Here is a 20,893-nt window from a genome sequence, read left to right as displayed (position 1 = left end):
CCACAGAAGAAGAAAGTACTGTTGTGCGACATGCCGTAAATCATGTGGCACTGTTGAGCAATACTTAATATTTTGTTGTTCTTAAAAGAGAAACTGTCACGTCAGGCGTTCACCAATTGAGTCCAAACAGTGCCTGACTTTCGATTTTACAGTACTTTCGATTTTTGATGTCATTTGTACCGACATACACGTTTCAATTTTTCGGAAAATCCGCGTAGTGATCGTGTTTTCCTGTGTGACATAAGGAACTACACTAACCGCATTCTGTTGTAGAAGAACAGGGTTTGTCCAGTGATCCTGTTTCTGTCCCCCCGCTCCACAAAACGATGCTGGTCACCGTTTTCTGCGCGCCGAGGGATCGTCCAGAAACCACGTTTGCCCTCGACGTGTCCCCGGAGCTGGAGCTGAGGGACTTTGTAGCACTTTGTGAACTGGAGTCAGGAATCCCAGCTGGGGAAATTCAGGCAAGACCCAAACTGAATGTAGCCGCGGAGCTAACTCAGCTAGCAGCTAACCTAGCTAGCATGAATCGCTCTGTTGATGATTTGACGCTTGAGCTGTTGCGAAACATGAGTTATTAACAACAAATAAGCTTTTAGACATATTTTTTACTCGTTTATTAGAACATTATTGATGAAGTTTTATCTACCATAGCATAAACTTAGTGCCAAACCTGTAAAGTTAACTATGAACAAATGAAGTAGTTATCTGTAGCTACATGTTTCTGGTTGGCTTATCAAGATAAAGAGAAAATGTAAGCTTAGAAAATACTCTTACAGTTTAAGGTTCAGTGTATTTTTAACAGCTTTAACACTAAACATAGCTGTATAAATCTGGTGTTATGGTTTTAGGGACTAATTGGAAAGTTCAGTGTTTTCATTGGCCTTGTGCTTGATCTCAACCAACAACTATGTAGACGCACCAATCAACTGGCTATGTAGCATGTAGTTTTACACAAAAGTAAAAAATATTTATATATAAAATATACTGTGCAGTTATTAAAACTAACTTACTCTCATTCAAAGAAATGTGCAACTTAGTAGGAAAAATTAAAAACAGTAGAGATTGTGCTCGTATTTTTTGTATCAAAGAAACAAAATGTGAGTCTTTTGCTGCTGCATGATCTACAGTTCAGCAACAGCTTCACACGTGGGGTGAGAAACACTAGAAAAAATAGAAAAAGGACAGGAAAAAATTATTTGATGCATAAAGAGATACTGTCATAATCGCTTCAGTTTAAAACGTGAAAATACTACCTCAAAAACCTCAATAAAAAAACACGGGAATATGTATGAACCACAAAAGGCTTGACTGGTGGATCTCTAAATATTTTTCATTTAAGAAAATTTAAATAGAACGCACTAACACATAATTGTATACTCTTTGGTCTAAGACTGTACAAAAATTAACTGATTTAGTTTGACTGGAAAACAGCCTTCAGCTTATACTTTGCCAGATTTCTAACAGAATCTTCTGACATTTTTTCATTTGGGATGTAGGCCCCCTTTTCCAGAAGATCCACGAACTATGTCAGAAACGTAGAGGTCCTGGTTATTTGGATATTTGTTCCAGCATGTGCAGTGTGTTAGGAGAAAAAGCAGGCAATGGTGAATCTGATGGTACTAATCTCTGTTCTCTGCTCCAGACTATAACAGTGTCTTCACTGTGTTTATTGTTGATTTTAGATTTATACAGATCTCTACTAAACATACTGAAAACAAGAATGTTAAATTAAGATAAACCATTGCATTAAACGTGTTGCAAATGGACATAGACCTGTATATTCCCAGATTAAAGTAACCTCGATTAAAAGTACCAAACTTTCATATTATCACTTTATTTAAAACTAAAAAAACAAACAACAAATAATACTGTCACTTCAAAACATTTAACATCAAGTGTTCCAATGTAACATTTCATCCAAAATCATTCCAAAATCTGCTTCGATGCAAGATTTAGTGGAACCTAATATTTAAAATTTCTCCCATGCATTCAAAGTTTATTTGTCGGTAATTTAGCTGGTCAGGAAATGAGTTTGTTCCAGATCTTCTTGACCAAGATGCTGAAGTTCTAGCAGGGTGATGCTGCTCAGAACTGAGATCTTGCAATGTTTTGCAAAAATATTTTGATTATATGTTATATTTTACCGCATTAATGAATCCTCTATTATTTTCCAACAAAAATAAAACTACTCATTATGCAAAATGACAAATTACTGTTTCATGTTATCTCTTGTTGTCGGGCTGCAGCCTGTAAAATTCTTATACTATTTTAAATTCAATTTACTAGAGCAAGATACTTGCAAGAAGTAGCTCATGGTGAGTGCAGCATGGTTGGACTGCAGTGGGATCTCCATCGATTAAATAATCTTAACCTTTCTTCCAAACAGATCACGTATGTAGAGCAGCCCCTACAAGACCCCACCCGTGCCTTGGGGACTTACGGTGTGAAGGATGGAGATGTGGTTGTTCTTCGACAAGCTGACAGAAGGCCTCCACAAACTCAACCAGCTTTTCCAGGTAACATGTCTGTTGACATTTCCTTTGACCAGCAGGCTGGCTTATTAGTTTTTAGGGCTTGACACACGGGAGGCAACGTCATTCCCTCTCCATTTATTTCCTTTGGAACTTTTGCAATTTGGTGACAATCGCTTGTCCGCCTCAACCAAGCGACCGGCAAAATTTGTGCACATTTGTGCAAGTGAAATTTGCACAAATTTCATTTTCACAAATGTGAAAGTGAATTCACATTTGTGTACATGCAGGTTAGAGATGTGAAACAATGTTGAAAATGTGAAAGAGATAGTATTACGTATTTTCCAGGAATGCAGTGACATTTTTAGCACAATAAAGTAACTATATTACCTTCAGTTCTGATAAAAATGTTTTGTATATCCAGCATAACTTAAGAAATGTGACTTCTGCTCTTTCTGACACTCTGCCTTCATCAATGCCTTTCCATTATGCCGTTTACAACCGTTCTTTGGAGCGTTGGTCTGAAAAGTAGTTCTTATGATAGGTTTCAATACCAGACATGGTTTTGATTGAGAAATAACATTATGGCTTGATACAAAGCACAAAAAGTAGATTTTTTTATTTTTTATTAAAGATTTTATTGCCTGTAGTGGCCTTTATTTGATAGTTAATTGTCAGGAAAGTTAGTAATGAGAGATGGGGAAAGACATGCAGCAAAGGTCGCCAGGCCAGGAATCGAACCTGCAACGGCTGCGTCGATGACTAAGACCTCCATACATGGGTTGTGCTTAACCCCAGCACCGCCACAACACACCCCACAAAATAGAAAAGTTGATTTTAACTTTTGTTGCTGCTGCTGCTGCCATCGTGTCCCATGTGTCAGGTTAGCTTTTGCCTTTCACGGTCATTCGTCACTCCCTGCAGGCTGTTAGCTCAGTGCATATAAGGATAATAAGCTCTGTCACATGGTGGTGAGAAGGTCCCACGTTCAATTCCCAGTCTTCCTGTTTTTCCAGTGCATGTGCGGGTTCTCTACGGGTTCTTAAGCCTCCTCCCACAGTCCAAAAGCAGGTTAAACAAAAATTGCATTTATTAGTGTCTCTTAACTTCTTTTAGGTGTGAATGTGTGTGAGCGTGTCTGTGTGTTGCCCCGTGTACTTTGCCTTTCATCCAGTGTCGATAGGCTCTAGACTCCTCCACCCCACCAGTGGGTGGAGTCAGTGGATGGATGGGTGAAAAGTCTAACTTCTCTGCCTTTCTCCTCCTCATCAGGCCTGCCCCGTATCGACTTCAGATCCATCACAGTCCCTGGCACCTCATCTTCACCCAATCAAAGTTTTGCCCCGCAGCCGCGGCAACAAGCTCCACAGCAGCCGCCGCCGCCGCCACAGCCACAGCCGCAGCCGCAGCCGCGCCCCACACAGCCTTCTACACCGATGGCCATTCGCGGCTCTTCGCCACAGGGCCTGGACAACCCCGCCTTACTACAACAGATGCTTTTATCCAATCCGCATGAGCTTTCTCTGCTCAAGGAGAGAAACCCACCACTTGCTGAGGCCCTGCTGAGTGGAGATTTAGGTGAACACATTCAAGTTTTTAGTTCCTTAAAGAGGCTTAGTAGCTGGGGAGGTTTTTAATATTTTTGTCACATTACCAACACAAACTTGAATATAATTTATTAGGATTTTATGTAGGGCATAATTGAGAAGAGAAATACAGAAAAGTTAGTTATTTGTTTTTAGTTTCCTCAAGTCAATACATTTTAGAACAACCATTTTCTGCAGTTACAAGCATGTCAAGCATGTCTGCAATCTCCTATACACAATTTTTGGCAAACAAGATTTTTCAGTTTTTTCTTTCAAAACTGCCTTTCCTCTTGCTGAGATTGTTGGAATAAGCTGCTTACATTTGTTGTATCAACAAACTCCCAACTAGCAGTTATTTGATCCCTCGGTTTTTCTTTTCTCAGAGCGTTTCACCAAAGTGCTGCTGGAGCAACAACAGGATCGAGCCAGAAGAGAGCAAGAGCGAATCAGACTTCTGACCGCTGATCCGTTTGATTTGGAAGCTCAGGCAAAGATTGAGGAGGACATCAGGTAGGAAAACATTTGAAAATCACTATAACAGCTTACTACAATGCAATACAAAATACAACACAGCTCTGGTTTCACTGATAATGAAGGTGCAAAATTTGAACATGATTTTTGCCATTTCTAACTTAATTCAACCGTGCATTAAAATTCAGTATTTAACCGCCATGTTTTAACTTTCTTCCTTTTTCCAGGCAGCACAACGTGGAGGAGAATATGACAATTGCAATGGAGGAGGCCCCAGAAAGCTTTGGACAGGTGGTTATGCTGTACATTAACTGCAAAGTCAATGGCCATCCTGTGAAAGCTTTTGTTGACTCAGGTAATGAACATAAAACCCTGATGCCTGATAAAGTTTCTACAAGTTTGTTGGTCAAGAAACGGAGTGGTAATAAAACATGCGAGCGCTGAACAGCGGTTTAGTTTCAGCATGTTCAAAAATATCTTGGCTTCAAAGTTAGTGGGAATGTCACTTTTAGTTGATAAGGATTTGTTTTATATTTGAATTTACCTTTCTGTTTGTCGTTCTCTCATGTTTGAATACATGTAAAAAAGCAACATTAACACACCAGCCATCAGTGTCTGACTTTAGTTACAGTCGTTAATGCCGACATTCAAGCATGAATAAAATCGACACAGTATGTTTGATACCGAAATTGCACCTTTCCGTCCTGTTTTGTCAATTTTTGTCCTCCTTTTATCCGTTTTTTGTTTGTCATGTTAAGGAGCGCAGATGACCATCATGAGCCAAGCGTGTGCAGAGCGCTGCAACATCATGCGACTGGTGGACCGGCGCTGGGCGGGGATCGCCAAAGGAGTGGGCACTCAGAAGATCATCGGCAGAGTTCATTTGGGTAGATGGCTCTTCAACATGTTAAAATGGAGTATATTAAAATACAACTAGAGTGGTTTTATATTCACTGAATGCATTATCCTCTTTAGTTTTACAATCCTTTGGTTGTGATTTCATAAGCGTGAAGCGACTCGTTGCTTTTCTCTGCTTGCAGATTCAAATTTTTAAAATCCAAACAAGCAGAGCTCGGTCAAATGTAACTATTTGGATACAAAATGTCCTGATATTATCTGGTTGTGGAGCAGCAGAAAATCATTCTCTCTGAAAACAGGGTTTATCTCATTGTTTATAATTTATTGTGATAGAGTTTTTATTTATTGTTGTCACGATAAATATCAATTCTTGACGTTTAAAAACTCCCCAAAACTCTCCACATGGTTCGGATTGTTATTTCAACCATTTCCTCAACAATATTTTTGAAAATATGATTAAATGGAGTTACTGTGTGCAGTTTAATGCTGCAAATAACACGACTGGTGTCCTTAATAACCATATTGCAAATGGGATTGTTTTTCAATACCAGTCTTTTCAATATATGTGTTATAGCCCAAAAAGTTGGGCTATATTTGCTGTGACACACAGTCTTATGCCTTCCTTACAAAATCATGATAAAACTTTAACTCTTTGTTCTCCTTTCTCTCCGTTTTCTTCCTTCCAGCTCAGGTCCAAATAGAAGGAGACTTCCTTCCTTGTTCGTTCTCCATATTGGAGGACCAGCCGATGGATATGCTGCTAGGCCTGGACATGCTTAAGAGACATCAGGTTAGCTGTATTCAAAAAGTATATCTATATGATAAAATAAATAAATAGAATAAAATTGAGATGAGTTATACAGATGAAATCGTAATTTAACAAGGCGCACATGCAGACAGGCATTTCTTTTTCTCCTCTCGATAATTTTGGGACGTTTTCTGTCCGTTTTTCCTCGTAGTGTTCAATCGACCTGAAGAAGAACCTGCTCATCATCGGCACCACGGGCACCGAAACGCGCTTCCTGTCTGAGGCGGAGCTGCCGGAGTGCGCCCGGCTTGCGTACGGACCAGAAGGACGCGAGGACGCGCGTCCAGAGGAGATCGCCGACAGAGAACTGGCAGAGGCCCTTCAGAGATCTATACAAGAGAGTGGTAAGAAGCTGTCAGCGCTCTGGTTTCACTGATTTTTTTTATTATTTTTTTTTTCTCTCCAGCTCTGTTAGATGTACATTTGCATGTGCCACTTAAAGCTTCTTACTCTCAACCTCATTTACGCACTCATCTGAATTTCCAGTCACTTCATGTCATCACCTCGACAGTTTGAATGTGTTTCAAGAAAAAGATGAGATCAGATCGCTGTCCAATGAGATTAGGATTTTATGTCATCAGAGCTAGAAACTGATATTTATGAGGTGAAACTTAACATCTGCGTCTCGTCTTTGGCGTAACGGACCTGTCAGCTGTACCGCTCATGGTGGGTGTCTTCCTTTCTGTACCGAGTCAAAATTTGGAGGAAATCCCCTCCAAAATTATGCATTAGTGCCAACTTACAGTACCTTTCTATTATGCAAAGATATGAAAGTCTAGCATGAGCTTCTGCTGGCAGTTCAGATGAATGTCTGAGGAGAACCACTCGGAGCCGCCTACTCAGATAAACTGAAAAGAACATGCAGTTCAAGCCGAGACGTAGGAGGGTTTTTTTTTTCTGAATCAGATTAATGAAATGCAAACGGAATATAAACATCCGGTGGCAGGAATACAAAAGCAAGAGCGAACTGAAGATGATTTTCCATTAACAGAAACTCTCTGGTAATTGGTGCGTTGCGTTTTGAGTTCTCTCTGAAGTGGGAATATCAAAGCTCTTAAACAAAAAGAAACCGAGTAGAGCTTCCCCAGACTTAGGATTCCAACTCGGAAAACTGGAGATCTGTGAGCAACGAGGCTCCGTGTATAAAACATAAAAGCTTCTAGAATAACCCGTTTATTTTCTCTTCTGACCACCAAACTAGAGGTGAACATCGTTCTTCTCAAACTCTTTTTCAAATCCTTTGGAGTTGTGAAGCCACAAAATGGAGAGAAATACATTTAACATTCACTTTACTGTCATTCAGAAAGTCAGAAATACACAGAATTAAATTAAGGAGCATGGCTCCATTTCAGAACACCAGAACAAAACACAACATCTGTACAGAAAAAACTAACACATTGTGACAGATTTGTACTGATAACTCAAACAAATAACACTGGCTCGACAGCAATCCAACAAAAGTCAAACAGTGCAGGTTTTCAGACATGAACCTGAGACAAAATGAATGCAGCATTGTTAACCTGAAATGTTACAAACCATTACATAATATCTATCATCGGTAACATTTTATTTGAAGGGGGGTGAATGAGACTGACATGACACTGTCATAAACATAACACATGTCATGAACATAACACATGTCATGAACATAACACGTCATGAACATGAATACGCCTTCATGAATATTTATGACTGTTGTCATAAAGTGTCATTCGGTAAATTATGACACTTTTAATACAAAGTTGACATTATTCAAAATGTCTTTGTTATGACAACTTGACATTAACCAAGAAATCATTACTGTTTAAACTTTATCTTTAATAACATAAAGTTACCTAATTTTTAAAGTGCAATCAGTAACAAATTTATATCAGTAATGATTTCTTGGTTAATGTCAATTTGTCATAACAAAGACATTTTGAATAATGTCAACTTTGTATTAAAAGTGTCATAATTTACCGAATTACGCTTTATGACAACAGTCATAAATATTCATGAAGGTGTATTCATGTTCATGACGTGTTGACATGTTTATGAAAGTGTCATGACAGTCTTATTCACCCCCCTTCAAATAAAGTGTTACCCTATCATCTTATAAGTAAAACATCTTATCTTGAAGAATAGAATATGAGAGTTATAAACACCAGTAAGTCTTCCCCAGTGCAAAGTTTAGTTCACTTAAACAACACAGGTGTGAAGCTTACATATACTTAAGTTAATTGCGAGTATTATAATATTTTGAGATTTTGAAGTTGCACTAAAAACACGTGGATTGATTAGACAAGAGATAATTTTGCAGATTTTTCAGAAACTAGAATCAGCTGCACTAATTTGAATTTGATGTAAATTTTCTGTTCTCAGAGACTGAATTATAAATACTGTGTCACAAACACCCTTAAACTCTAATCTTTTAGGTTTACAAGCATCCTCCTTCTGACTGGACTTAATGTTATTAATGTTACCGAGTCAAAAAAAGAAAAAAACAGTTGAAGTTTGAGTTTCTGTGGAGAGCTTAAGATTGGGGTGATGGTACAAAGTCCTTCCAATCTCATATACATGGAGCTCATTTTAAAAGATAAATGATAAAAAACAGCAGTGGAAACATTTGTTAGCAGTTATAAGAAGCGTGTCATTGCTGTTAACTTAAAATAATGGTCAACTGTAGATGAATGAAGTCCCTTGGTTGAAAATATTGGCTCAAACATGATGATTTCTTATGATCTGATAAATATTTAAAAGTTCTCAGTCAAAGTAAAACAATATATGACGAGATTAAAATTTCTAATAATTGGTTTTGAACGTTCAGCCGAAGTGACTTCATTCAGGAGCTTCTGCGGTTGACTGACGGGTTTGTGAACATCCCGATGAAGAACCCGGCCCGGGCTCAGGTTGTTTTCAGATGACACTTTTCACATCTGACGTGTGTGAAAAGGCCGACAGTTTGGTTTGGTTTGGTTGCATGCTCTGTGTGTGACTGCTAACTTTCTCCGTCCCTTTGCATGATGTGTGTGGTGTGTGCCCCTAACCCCTGAGCAGGAGAGCACTGATGCATTTGGAGACAGCTGAAGAGGGCCCGACCAACCAGGTACTGCAAACTCACAAGACCATTGCCAGAGCTAAGTCCATTGCAGTTGAATCATTTAGTTTTTTATTTTGCTGTTATTTCGCTGCTGTGTGGTTGTCGTACCTTTTTATGTTTACTTATTGGTGTATTAAACCTGAGCTTGTGACATTTAAAAGCAGAAGTAGCATTGTTCATGAGTTGTTAGTGCGAGAGAGCTGAACATTCATAAATGTGGTTGAAACGTCGTCCAGCTGGCTGATTCCCAGTTCTGTTTTCTCCCATATTAGACACTGCAGATGGACAAACTACCTCACTGCAGCCCTCGCCATTTATATTACCAAGACCCTTAGACCGAATGGCCATACCCTCCTCTTCCTCTCAAAGCCCTTCCAGTTGTCAATCACAGAACCCGACCTTGGATCGCTCCCAGTCTGCGCCGGCCGCCGTGCAGCAGGCCCCACAGCTTCCTCAACCTTTGACCCCAGAAAACGATGCTTCTCCACCTCATGGCGACCGTTTCCACCCTCTGCCTCTCCAAAGCGAACCCGACCTGTCCCCCGCTCACAGTCCAACATCGGATATATTCGCCAGTGAGTCCCAGGAGCCCAGTGGGGCGGCGCCAGCTGACGATGTTGAATCTGACCAGGTGGAGAGCTCTTCGCGTGAGGAGTGTGTGCCCGAACAGCCCATGGACCAGGAGGTGAGCGAAAGCGAAGCGGCGGAGACCGCGGAGGCCGACTCCGTCGAAATGGCGTGTCCCGCCGACTCCGCTGAGAGGGAGCAGCCTGACGGAGACCGCTGCTCCAGCTCCGACAGCATCCCGTCCCTGGCGGCGGCGCTGAAGGAGCTCCACGAGCTGCTGGTGCAATCGCAGAACCGCAGCATGTCCTGCTCCCCGTCCCACCCGCATGGGCAGGACTCGGACAAAGCTTCCCCTGAGCCAAGCACACCGACGCCAGAAGACACCCAGCCTGCCCCTTCTACTGCCAACGCAGCTGCTGCAGAAACAAGTGATGCCAAAGCTAACTGTGCTGCTGACGAGGAACCGTCGGAGAGTCCCGTCCCCGACCTCCAAGGTCAGGCTGAGCGTCTGCATGAAGGCGCAGCAGAAATGGGGGAAGGGCTCGAACCGCCACGGTGCCCCGACAGCTCAGAGGATAGAGAAGAGACCTGCGTTAGTGGCGCTTCTCACCCTGAGCCAGAGGTTTCCCCCGGTTCTGGAACGTTCCCCGAGTTCAGGGAACCACCGGAGGGGCAACACGGACGAGGAGTCGCAGACGGACAAGCCGCCAACACCCCGGATTCCCTCCAGACGGAGCAAGCTTTCCTCAGCCCTGCATCAGCGGCTGTTAGCCCGCCACAGGAAGTTTCAAGCACCTCGTCCTCGTCTGCTCCTCTTCTCACTCAGGCCCCTCCACCTTCGTCGTCCCCGGTCCCCGTCCCACCCTCTCCACGTCCCTTTATGGAACAGTTCCCAGCCGAGCACATCCAGAGGATCCAGGCAGCGGGTTTTTCTGCCAGGGAGGCGGTGGAGGCACTGGAGCAAGCCCACGGCGTAGTGGAGATCGCTCTGCTGGCTCTTCTGGCTCGCAGCATCACTGTGCCCACCTAGACTCATGAGCAATCACACAAGAGTCCCCGGCCTCCCGACTCAGCATCTGTCCTCTTTATACCTTGTTGCAGATCCAGATGTCTCAGTCTCCCGTTTGAAAGGGAGCTTGGAAAAGCCACAGGGGAACACAAAAACACAAAATCTTATCTAGTACTTTTGGTCTACTTTGTAACACAACTATCTTTAAATACTCATGAAATAAGACAGATTTAGCTGACAAGTAGCTTTTTAACAAGATGAATAATTCCTCAAGTAACATGGAAAGTCTCTTGTTATAATTCAATCTGCCACTGAAACCAGTACTTTTTCATCAATTTTAAGGAATTATTAACTGAAAACAAGTTCCTACATTTTGCTGAAAAGTTGCTTAGAAGTTAGTTTTTCCTTATTTCCGATGTAATAAGAAACTAGACCAAAAATACTTGGTAGTATTTTGTGCTTTTGCAGTGGATCTTGTCTCCTGGTTTGTCATAAAGAAAATCTAAGAGGAAACAAGACAACTGGTCATTTGTTTTTGGCTATTACAGATATGTGAGGTGTGTTTGCATGCAGATGTTTTGGGTAGCCCATCAATCAAATTGGTTTTTTAAGCAATTTGGTATCATTGATTTTTCTTTTTTTTTTTTTTTTTTTGGGGCTTGTTTTGTTTCCCAACATTGACTTGTCAATACATACAAATAGTACAATTAATTTTTAAACCCTTAAATATTCAAAGTTTCTCTTTCTGAAAAATCTGTTAATCATGAATACAATCTGTGCTCCTTTTGCAGATGTTCTTGTTTGTAGCCCAAATGATGACAGAACTGCACATTGGGAACATAAGCAGCTCATATTCAAAGTCACAAATAATTGGAAATCTTTTAAATTAACAGTAAACATCACTAAAATACCAATTGTATTTATATGCGACAGTAGATGGCATTTTCTGGTTCAGCATGTCTCTTACAGAAGGTATCTTGTACTGTTTGTATGACTGCAATCCAAAAGCTTTCCAACATGTAGATTACAGAACCTGTTTTTTAGCTCTTGTTCTGAAACTTTCTATTTTGTGTCAAATCCTCATAGTGTGTTTATACTTGAAATCATCCCTTTTTTCTCTCATTTTGAGTCTGGCCATCTTGTCAGTGCATCATATATCAAGGATTTCCATGGCTTTATTTGAGTCATACCTACAATATTCAGGCAGATTTCATTATTTACTTTTATCTTGTAAGAAATTTTAAATTGCAAATAAAATGAAACTAGTATTTGTATACTTTGTCTGTTTCAAGTCATTTTTTATTATTCATATGCTAAACAAGTAGGGAGGTATTTGAAATATTGTTATTTAACTTTCGTATCTTACTGCTAACATTTTGTTTCTCAGGAAAGTGGGATATTATCCACAGTTCAGCTGTACGTTATTCATAACCCTTGCATTTTACTTTTCAAATATTCCAATTTAATGAATCCTTACTGCACTTTTTGTCATTATTTCATTTTATTTATTTGAGAACAAATTAGCATTTGCACTCAGTACCATTTAATTTTTTGTGTAAAGCGGCAAGAAAGGGGCGGTAAAAGTAAAGTTCTATAATATTTATTGAATTGGACTGTGTGTACTTGAATAAATGTGAGTACATGACTGCATTATATAGAAATGAACTAGGTATATTTAGAGTTAGCACCACGTGAAGACGGAATACCCCGCCCTCGTCATCCTTTCCGCCCAGGTCAACCGCCGGCTGACTGTCAGGGAGTGCTGCTGTCCAGCTGGGCGTTTCTGAGATGACGCACCGGTTTCTGTTCCTGTGATTGCTGCTCAAACTGGACGAAAGTATATTTAGTTTGACTGCATCTGTTGCTGTAGTTTGCGTCCATAGTTATAATCTAAGCAGAGTGTTGGAGCTTCTTCAGACAGTGTTATATGGGAGGTTTTCGGCCCGGATTCATTCTTTATGGCTTCTTTTAATGTCCGAGCAGACGGCATGTATGGCTTTAAAAACGACGTTACAGACAATCTGGAGCAAGGCAATGAACTTCATATCGGGTTTTCTAATCTGGAAAATGACCTTCGAGGAAGTGGCGACAACACAGACCTTCCTGAGGATTACAGGTGAGGTGAAACAGGTGGACTCGAAAATAAACAGGATGTTTTGATTGTGACTTTTGTTCCTTTTTAGTCGTCTAGATTTGTCTTCAGCTCTGAAACGCACCAAACGTGAGCAGGCGTGGGATTTGCTGAGTCCTTCATTAGACCAACACTCTTGCCCTGAACCTCAAGAGGATGATTCATCTTTACCTGAGGAGGAGAATCTGGAAGAAGGGTGACTGAGGTGTAAAAACTGTACTTTGTTTTAACAGGGTTATAGTTTAACTAATGTGGCCTCTTATAAACCCAGGGAAGCAAGTTCAGATGAGGAATTTCAGAGTGTGACATTCCAGTCAAAGTACATCAGTATTTGTGAGTTAAAATAAATATTCTTTATCTTTTGTTTTTACTGAAGAAAATGATTGAACGCCTGGGACTCTGTTTTTTCTTTGCAGTCCCTTTGTATCAGGACTACTCCTTGCAGGCTATCGGAGACGAGATTCACAAACTCAAAGATGGGCTTTTGTCAGACCTGGGCAAATCTGAGTCCTTCTATGGTCTCTTTTCACATTTGAGGGCTAGCAACCATTTAGAGGGCGAGTCTCCTGTTCTGACCCCTGGCTCGACCTCACCTACATCTCCAACTTTTTTTCACGGCCGGCGGTCTGCTTTGAGACGCCACAGCCACTTTGGAGTAGTATCCCCTCATCAGTCTGCTGATTCGATCTCAACTGAGTCTTGTTCCCAGGGACGAGCTTCTACCTTAAGCTTCGGAAAGCGTTTGGAGTTTGAGGCTCCATCCCCAACTCAACCACCCAGTATTAGGTTGACTTCTTGCACACTCTGGCAAGACTTGGAAGAGGTGAAAGCTTCTGGTCTGCCCAACATCTTGACACCCAAAGAGATTGGCCTTCAGGAGGTACGTGGCTTAAAATGTTGAACAAAATGATCTCAGCTGCTTTGGTATTTGACTTCTTTTCATTGCTTTACAAGTCCATGTTTGAGCTGATCGGCTCTGAAGTGTCTTACTTGAAGAGTCTCGGCGTTCTCGTCAACCATTTCTACGCATCGAAGGTGCTGAAGAAGACGATGTCCACAATGGAGCATCATACTTTGTTTTACAACATCCGACGTGTGATGGAAGCAAATACAAAGTGAGTTCCTCTGATGCGACTGGATGTCTTTAATTTCAGTATGAATGACTGTTTCCAGTTTGAACTGGTGTCTTTTTAAAGATTCCTTCTGGATCTGGAAGCTCGACTGGGAGAAAGCCTGATCATATTTCAAGTTGGTGACATTGTGCTGCAACACTGTGGAAACTTTAAGCAGTACTACGTCCCATATGTGACCAATATGACGTACCAGGAGTCGCTTGTCAACCAGCTGATGTAAGCACATTCTGAAATGAATGATACTGGATGAACTGGATATGGACAGTACCTTATGGTCTACTGGGGAAAATTGATAAGAGGTCAGACTGTACGTTTCTAATTAGAATTAAAAGAAACTGTGTATTTTTAGATGTCTTGATTGGAATATCATTGCACTGGAGATGAATTTCTGTAGTTCAAATCAAAGTAAAACAAGTTCATAGCTGCGTTACGCAGTGAAACCTCAAGTATCAAGTTGAAAAATGGCTTGCAGCAAATGAAGCCTTAAAAAATAATCTTTCAGTTAACTTTCAATATTGCAAACAAAAATGCAGAAATTTTGGACCACTGAGGGGCAGTTTAGTCTTTTCTCATTACTCCAGGTAGGATGTCTCTGGTTGAGGTCTGACTTAACAAAAGGTGTGGGACAGTTTTTACCAATATCCTGGATAAATCCATGCAATATCCAATATCCTGCAATCCATTCCTTGTTACATCTTGAGTGGACTTTGCTTCACAGTCTAAACTAAAGGCTGCTGTGATCGGTTTGTGTGTCTTCCTGTTTGACCTTTCCAGTAATGCGTGACTACAGCAGGTTCAGTCAATATTCTCATAACAAAACTGTAAACTTTATCAAATTGAATTTTGGGGTTTTGTTACCAGTTGATTCTAATTTGTGATGCACCTAAACTGGGTCTCTTAAGATAAAATGTTGAATGTTTAAAGCTATTCCAGTGAGTTGATGCCAAACAGCTATTGCCTGAAATTGAAATGTCACAAAATATTTACTGATTTTATGTACTATGAACGTTGGACTTCATTGCACATAACTAAGCTAATCTTTCCCTACTTTAGGCAGCAAAACAGAAACTTTGTGTATGCTCTGAAGAAGCTTGAAAGGGACCCGGTCTGTCAAAAACAAGGACTGAAATCATTCCTGATTCTCCCATTTCAGAGAATAACGCGTATGAAACTTCTACTGGAGGTAAAACGTAACATGGGTTGGTTATGAGTGCCTGACTTTGCACACTGCTTTAATTTTCAATTTTGATTTCAGAACATCTTAAAATTGACCGAGCCAGACTCTGAAGCAGCTTCAAATCTCTCAAAGGCCATAAAAGGCATCCATGAGGTACGGCTGTTTACTCCGAGTTGCAGGAATTACTTTTTTTTTTTTTTTTTTCCCCTGTCCCTTTGAGTCCAGAGTTGATTCAAAAGTTAACGCAAAGCAATTTTCAGATTTTATCCCACCATGAAATTATCTGTAAACATAGTAACTGCATAATGTATTGGCTGCAGCTTCCTAATGCCCACTTATGAACAAGCCAAAAAATTATAACTGGGCATTGTTTGATTTCCTCCTGGATTCATTGAAATGAGATTTGGTGTTAAACGTGGCCTTTAGGAATACTTCCATTCTCTAATTTTAACACATTAAAATTAGAAAACTGACTCACTAGCATGCAATGTTCTTTCCTACATTGAGAAAGATTGTGTTGGAGTGTGACCAGAAAGTGGAAAAGATGAAACGCTTGGAGGAACTGATCCGCCTGGAAACGCTGATGGACTTTGGTGACATTAAGGTGTTTTGTTTTTTTCTTTCAACATTTCTCTTCAGAATTTGTAACGGACACCCATTTATGACACAAATTTCTGAATTTATCCCTGCCAGTTGGTTCCTCTGGTGAAAAGCACACGCTTCCTGGTCCTCCACGGACCCCTGGACACTGTGGTGACCTATGGGTCAAAACTATCGACAGTCAGGATCTACCTCCACCTCTTCAATGACCTCTTGATCATCTCCTCAAAAAAGTACAACACTTAACTCTTTAAGAACAAAAACGGCTGAGGTGTTTGTGCTCAGGAAGTGAATTTTGCAGTGTTCTTTAACTGATTAAGTCCAACCTTTGTACTCCCACTTCCAGGTATGAACGCTTCGCTGTGCTGGATTATGCCATCTTCCCTGAACATGTGACTGTGTTGGCGAATAAAATTCTGGGACTTCCTGTGGATTCTTTCATATTAAATTTGTCTCAGAGTCAGATGGGACCGCCGACTGCCATTATATTGATTGCAAGTAAAAGGTAAAATTGGGCAAACTTTAATGTTTTTATTAAGTTTAAACTGGTGAATTAAACTTTTTTTTTTTTTTTCTAATTGCAGCTTTGAGAAAGAAGTATGGATAAAAGCACTTTCTAACAAGTGATGGCTGGATTTGGATCATTTTTTAAATGGGGGGTGGGATGCATCTTGGTTTTTTTGGGGGGCTCAGGGGGGGGACTTTTTTATTTTTTGGACTTGTTTCTTTCACACCAGTGCACACTCTTAAAGAAATGTTCAACATAATGTTGGGAGTATAAAGGTGTCACCATTTCACTGGGGTTTAACTTTAATGTATTTTATAAATAAAAAATTTTATGAGCTGGGTGGTTCTGAATGTGTTAATAACTTGGTAAAATCTTGTGATAAAACAGGTTTTAAATCTGAAGAACCTCTGGTTTGTGTGACTCAAACGGTTCATCTGAACATCAGTTCATGGAAACTAGTCATGTCGGTTCGTGTGAACAAAAAATGCTGGTTCACACAAGCCAGCATTTCCGTTCTGGGTCTCCTGATGCTGTAATACAGAGGTCTCAAACTGCATTCCTTGAGGGCCGAAGTCCTGTAACTTTAGATGTGTCCGACGAAGTGAATTAAATGGCAAAACTGACTCGCTAGCATGCAGTCAAGCTCTACAGAGATCTGCTAATGCTCTGCTAGAGCAGAGCGGCATCTACAGGTTGCAGGACTGGAGCTTGGCCACTCCTCAAATTTATTTGTATTGCATGTATCAGCAACGGCATTTCAGTGATTCACATCATGAAAACATTAACACACAGTGCGATGTGTTATGAAAACCAGTAACGGATGATGCATTTTGTCAAATGTCACTGTGACGCACATCAGATATTTTGCTGTACTATTTATTTTCTACTTAAACCATTTTTTAATTTGACATGATGGGTCATTGAAATGGCAAGACAGAAACTCAAACACTGAAATGAGGTGTCAGTGTGGCTCCTGAAGCATCTACAGCAGTGTGTTAATTTAAGGCCTGACTTCATCACTTAAGCCTATAATGGATAGAGTTTCATCTCAAATTATAACTTGTTGAACCCATAACGTGACAAGACTGACAAAGATTTGCAATGAGGAATTTTCTGCTACAGTCTAACTGGGAAGAGAGCTGGAGACCAATGACTGCTGATTCTAAGTATTCAAAGGTTCAGAGGTTGGAAAAACTGCACAGGCAGCAGGTATAGCAACAATTTTGATTTTGAAAGCTAACTAAAGCAGAAAAACCTGTTCATGTAATGCATGAAAAGGAGTTTTGCCTTGAAATTGTAGCTTTTTTTTAACCACAAAATATCCATTAGGTTGCTGCTCCTGTTGTCGTCACTACAAGGTAGGAGATACCAGTCGTTCCCGTTAGACTGTCCTCCACCAAAATGACTGATCAGGGATTTTTAAGGTAGAGTCCCTGTCTCATGCTGCTGTTCCCGACCAGCTGCTCCAGCTCTAACACAGTCCTGATGCCACAGGTTCTCGGCGAGGCAGTTGAGTATGGGGGCTACGTCACCCAGCCCATCGCTGACCTCCCCACCTGAGTGGAGCACAGGTAACCTCCATGTCTCCTGGAACTTCCTGACGTCCCTCTCTGCTACGTCGCAGTGCATGAAGAGATCAAACCTGAAGCGAGCGTTGAGGGAAAACATGCATCTTTTGGCGTCTGCCTGCTAGTAGAGCGTCTTTTTGATTGTCAAGTTGACCAGTGGACGTAGACCGTCATATAAAATTACAGAAATTGAAACAGTTGCCAAAAAAACTCCCAATTCCAGTGCACTTCTGGCCAGCTGCGTGAACTATGCATTTGTCTTTGCAAAGACAAATGTACAGCTGCGCAGTAAAAACTGCTGTGAAAAATTATTTCTTCATAAGGATACTTTGTACCAACCACCACTTTGACAAGACAGTCAGTTGACTCGGTCCATTTAGGAATTTGATTTGACAAATCTTGGAAGGATGCCCTGTCAGTGAAGGAGAAAAGGAAGAGGACAGCGTCCACCTGTTCCTTACAGGACTGGAGGAAAGGAAAGAAAAAAAATCCGGTGTTAAAGATCTCACAAACTCTATTAAGTGTTTTTTTTTTCTTTCTGTTTATGCCCGGGAATTCTTCTCAACTGCGTATAGCTTCATATTCAATACATACCGGAAGCAAATGGTCAAATCTGCGTAAGGCATTCTCTCCACAGTCCCACAACTGCAGACGGAAAAAAAGCACTCTACCATTTTCCCTCAGCTTCACAGGCCAGTACACCACTGTCGTCTGAATCCCTTGAACAGCATCAAAAGGAAAGTTTAAAAGCAGAAAACTCTCTAAGTGTTCTTAGAGAGTTGTAAAAAAGAAAAAGAAAAAAAATAATTGGATCAGTGCTGCAAATCAAACCTACCTGTAGTTTCATGGTGCACATTAGGAATATTTAGACCAGCAAGGCGCGCAGCGAGAGCTGTTTTCCCAACTCCACTTTTACCAGAAATGAAAATCTTATAATCAAGTGTATCCACGGCTGCATGTGGAGGCATGGCAGGAGACTCCAACAGGCCTGGTTTAAGAAGAAAAAACCTGTTTGCTATGTTGGATGTTTTTAAACAGAATCTGTCAGTAAGTGGTGTTGAGATCTCAAAAATAAGAATCGTCTTTACATTTGATATTTATTTCAAAAAGTTTAAATGCATTTGAGTCTAGGTGTCATAGAAGAATTTGTATTGGCTCATTAACCAGTTTTTCCATCAATGGACATAAATGTTTTAGTTGACTTCTAGTACCGAGAAGACTTGATACTGGAAATAACAAAATTAAAACTCAACTTAATGTGTTAATAATTACCAAAATTCTTCCGATTCTTCTTATGTATAATTTTGTTGAAGTATTCTTTGCTATCCTTACATCGATGCCAGTCAGGGACAATAAATGCTCCAGGAGGAACTCTTGCCATCATATATGCAACTTATTTATGCAGCTAGCATCACAAACTCTTCGGTTTCGTTCCAAACACAAATACCAAGTTTTGCTTAGTTGATAGAATCCAGCATTAAAATAACGATTCTTCACACAAACATGCCCCAAAATCAAAAGTACAGTGAAAGTAAAGGTAATGAGGAAAAAAATATATTTTAGCAAAAATGCTAGCAGTTCCGTAAACTAAAATCTGTCCCTTGACAACCGTTTATGTCACTTCCGTTTTGGAATGTTGCCTTCGTTGTCTGTCGGATTTAACATTACCACTTTTAAAAGTAATATTTCTTAATTAATCTCTTAATTATGAGAGATTGTGATAAGCTTGAGTTCAGATCATACCACATTTCTTTCTTTTCATCAACAAGTTATGTGATTATAGATTTCCGTCAGTTTCAAAGAGTTTATGTGTTGCTGAACTGATAACAAAGCTGAAATCAGATTGGTTAGTTTCTAATCACTGCTATTAGGGAACTGAATTTCATATATTTAAAAAACAGACCATAACATTCTCTAGTCTGGGAACTTTTGGATGTTAAGATTCCTATTTTCGGACACCTTTGAATGTTACACAAAGACATTTCATGATTCACCACGTGGGGTCGCTAGAAAACAACATTTCATGAAAGGTATGGACGTTTTTATATTAGTGCTGGAGAAATATTACAAAGCAACTCAATAATTATCCCTTGAGGAATCGTTAGATTTTTGTGTTACACCTGTCTCTCTCACACAGGAAAATATTTTGTCATCAATATGTTTATTTTGTTTGTTAAATGAATGCTATTCATTTAACTTTCAGAACAAATATTTACTTGTTTTCTAAACAAAAAAAGTGAATGCCAGGATTAGTGATTAAATTACCGCGAGAAGAGCAAGAAAACCTGTTTTAACTTGTCATTTCAGAAAAAATAATTGGAATTCAAACGGGGAAAGGTCAAAACCTGCAGGATGTTGTTCTGTTACCATTTCTTCAGCAGAAAGCTGACTGAAATCATTTTGCAGAAGTCCTTTGTCTTAAAACAATAAGCAACTAATCCCTTAGATTAGTTTTATATTAACAAAGGTTTAAGAAATACTTTGTAATGCTGTCTGACTGTGTGGAATTATATCCTCTAAGATAAACTAACACACATCACAGGGCGAACTGGAAAATGCTGCTAATTAGCCACATTTCCTGTAGGATGTGGACATACTCAAATCTTTCAAAGTGGAAAAAACTTTTTTTTTTACACAGGTCATGAATCTTCAGAAGCCTATTTGTTTCTGTCTCCAGGCTTGTAATTTACCTCCCTTTTGTTACAGTTGTCAGCACATATGAGGCTCCCATAATAGACTGTGGGTGCCTGTGGAATGGGTGTGGATGCTCGATCTCTGCTGGAATATGACACAGATATCGGACGTTTAATGTGTCAGAGCTGTTGTTGGACTCCTGTTTGGAGGGTTTAGCATTTTTAGCCGCACCCTAGCCTGGCAGTGTGTCATTATTTGTGTACGAGTGTGGAAAAAAAGGTGTGGAGATG

General features: G+C 40.2%; 3 protein-coding genes across 6 annotated transcripts; 2 read left to right on the top strand and 1 right to left on the bottom strand.

The window, feature by feature from the left end:
- The first annotated feature begins 21 nt into the window (after nt 1–21).
- ddi2 (DNA-damage inducible protein 2) lies at nt 22–12,126 on the top strand. 4 transcript variants are annotated; one of them, XM_008408694.3, is made up of 10 exons: nt 22–464; nt 2,390–2,519; nt 3,747–4,052; nt 4,444–4,570; nt 4,759–4,886; nt 5,290–5,418; nt 6,076–6,179; nt 6,349–6,541; nt 9,234–9,282; nt 9,549–9,638. In XM_008408694.3, exons 1-9 carry the CDS (start codon nt 327–329, stop codon nt 9,242–9,244), a joined length of 1,266 nt encoding a protein of 421 aa, XP_008406916.1. In that variant the 5' UTR covers nt 22–326; the 3' UTR covers nt 9,245–9,282; nt 9,549–9,638. The 4 variants fall into 4 exon arrangements, with proteins under 4 accessions (XP_008406916.1, XP_081463201.1, XP_008406914.1 ...); XM_081607075.1 differs by lacking the exon at nt 9,234–9,282 and having other exon boundaries at nt 4,759–4,822; nt 5,298–5,418; nt 9,549–12,126; XM_008408692.3 differs by lacking the exon at nt 9,234–9,282 and having other exon boundaries at nt 9,549–12,126.
- A 455-nt stretch (nt 12,127–12,581) lies between these two features.
- LOC103464526 (rho guanine nucleotide exchange factor 19) lies at nt 12,582–16,740 on the top strand. Its single transcript, XM_008408690.3, has 12 exons — nt 12,582–12,968; nt 13,036–13,179; nt 13,255–13,316; nt 13,400–13,863; nt 13,938–14,098; nt 14,180–14,332; nt 15,170–15,299; nt 15,372–15,446; nt 15,805–15,897; nt 15,987–16,126; nt 16,240–16,398; nt 16,478–16,740. Exons 1-12 carry the CDS (start codon nt 12,811–12,813, stop codon nt 16,518–16,520), a joined length of 1,782 nt encoding a protein of 593 aa, XP_008406912.1. The 5' UTR covers nt 12,582–12,810; the 3' UTR covers nt 16,521–16,740.
- A 521-nt stretch (nt 16,741–17,261) lies between these two features.
- Nucleotides 17,262–19,589, bottom strand: cplane2 (ciliogenesis and planar polarity effector 2). The gene is made up of 5 exons (XM_008408689.2): nt 19,242–19,589; nt 18,805–18,957; nt 18,564–18,688; nt 18,298–18,434; nt 17,262–18,043 (listed from the first exon to the last, which is right to left on the bottom strand). Exons 1-5 carry the CDS (start codon nt 19,351–19,353, stop codon nt 17,821–17,823), a joined length of 750 nt encoding a protein of 249 aa, XP_008406911.1. The 5' UTR covers nt 19,354–19,589; the 3' UTR covers nt 17,262–17,820.
- Between the last annotated feature and the right edge of the window lie 1,304 nt (nt 19,590–20,893).

This window comes from Poecilia reticulata, chromosome 5 (assembly GCF_904066995.2).
Source record: "Poecilia reticulata chromosome 5, P_reticulata-male-v2, whole genome shotgun sequence".
NCBI classification, from domain to species: domain Eukaryota; kingdom Metazoa; phylum Chordata; class Actinopteri; order Cyprinodontiformes; family Poeciliidae; genus Poecilia; species Poecilia reticulata.
The sequence above is the reverse complement of the archived record's forward strand: the minus strand, read 5'-3'. Positions and strand labels throughout refer to the sequence as shown.

Coding starts and splice junctions, on each gene's coding strand:
- ddi2 (XM_008408692.3), top strand. CDS start 327: ATGCTGGTCACCGTTTTCTGCGCGCCGAGGGATCGTCCAGAAACCACG. Junction 4,053..4,443: donor CCTGCTGAGTGGAGATTTAG/GTGAACACATTC, acceptor TTCTTTTCTCAG/AGCGTTTCACCAAAGTGCTG. Junction 4,571..4,758: donor AAGATTGAGGAGGACATCAG/GTAGGAAAACAT, acceptor TCCTTTTTCCAG/GCAGCACAACGTGGAGGAGA.
- LOC103464526 (XM_008408690.3), top strand. CDS start 12,811: ATGGCTTCTTTTAATGTCCGAGCAGACGGCATGTATGGCTTTAAAAAC. Junction 12,969..13,035: donor GACCTTCCTGAGGATTACAG/GTGAGGTGAAAC, acceptor GTTCCTTTTTAG/TCGTCTAGATTTGTCTTCAG. Junction 15,898..15,986: donor TGGACTTTGGTGACATTAAG/GTGTTTTGTTTT, acceptor TATCCCTGCCAG/TTGGTTCCTCTGGTGAAAAG.
- cplane2 (XM_008408689.2), bottom strand. CDS start 19,353: ATGATGGCAAGAGTTCCTCCTGGAGCATTTATTGTCCCTGACTGGCAT. Junction 18,689..18,804: donor TGTGCACCATGAAACTACAG/GTAGGTTTGATT, acceptor ATGCTGTTCAAG/GGATTCAGACGACAGTGGTG. Junction 18,044..18,297: donor AAAGTGGTGGTTGGTACAAA/GTATCCTTATGA, acceptor CGCTCGCTTCAG/GTTTGATCTCTTCATGCACT.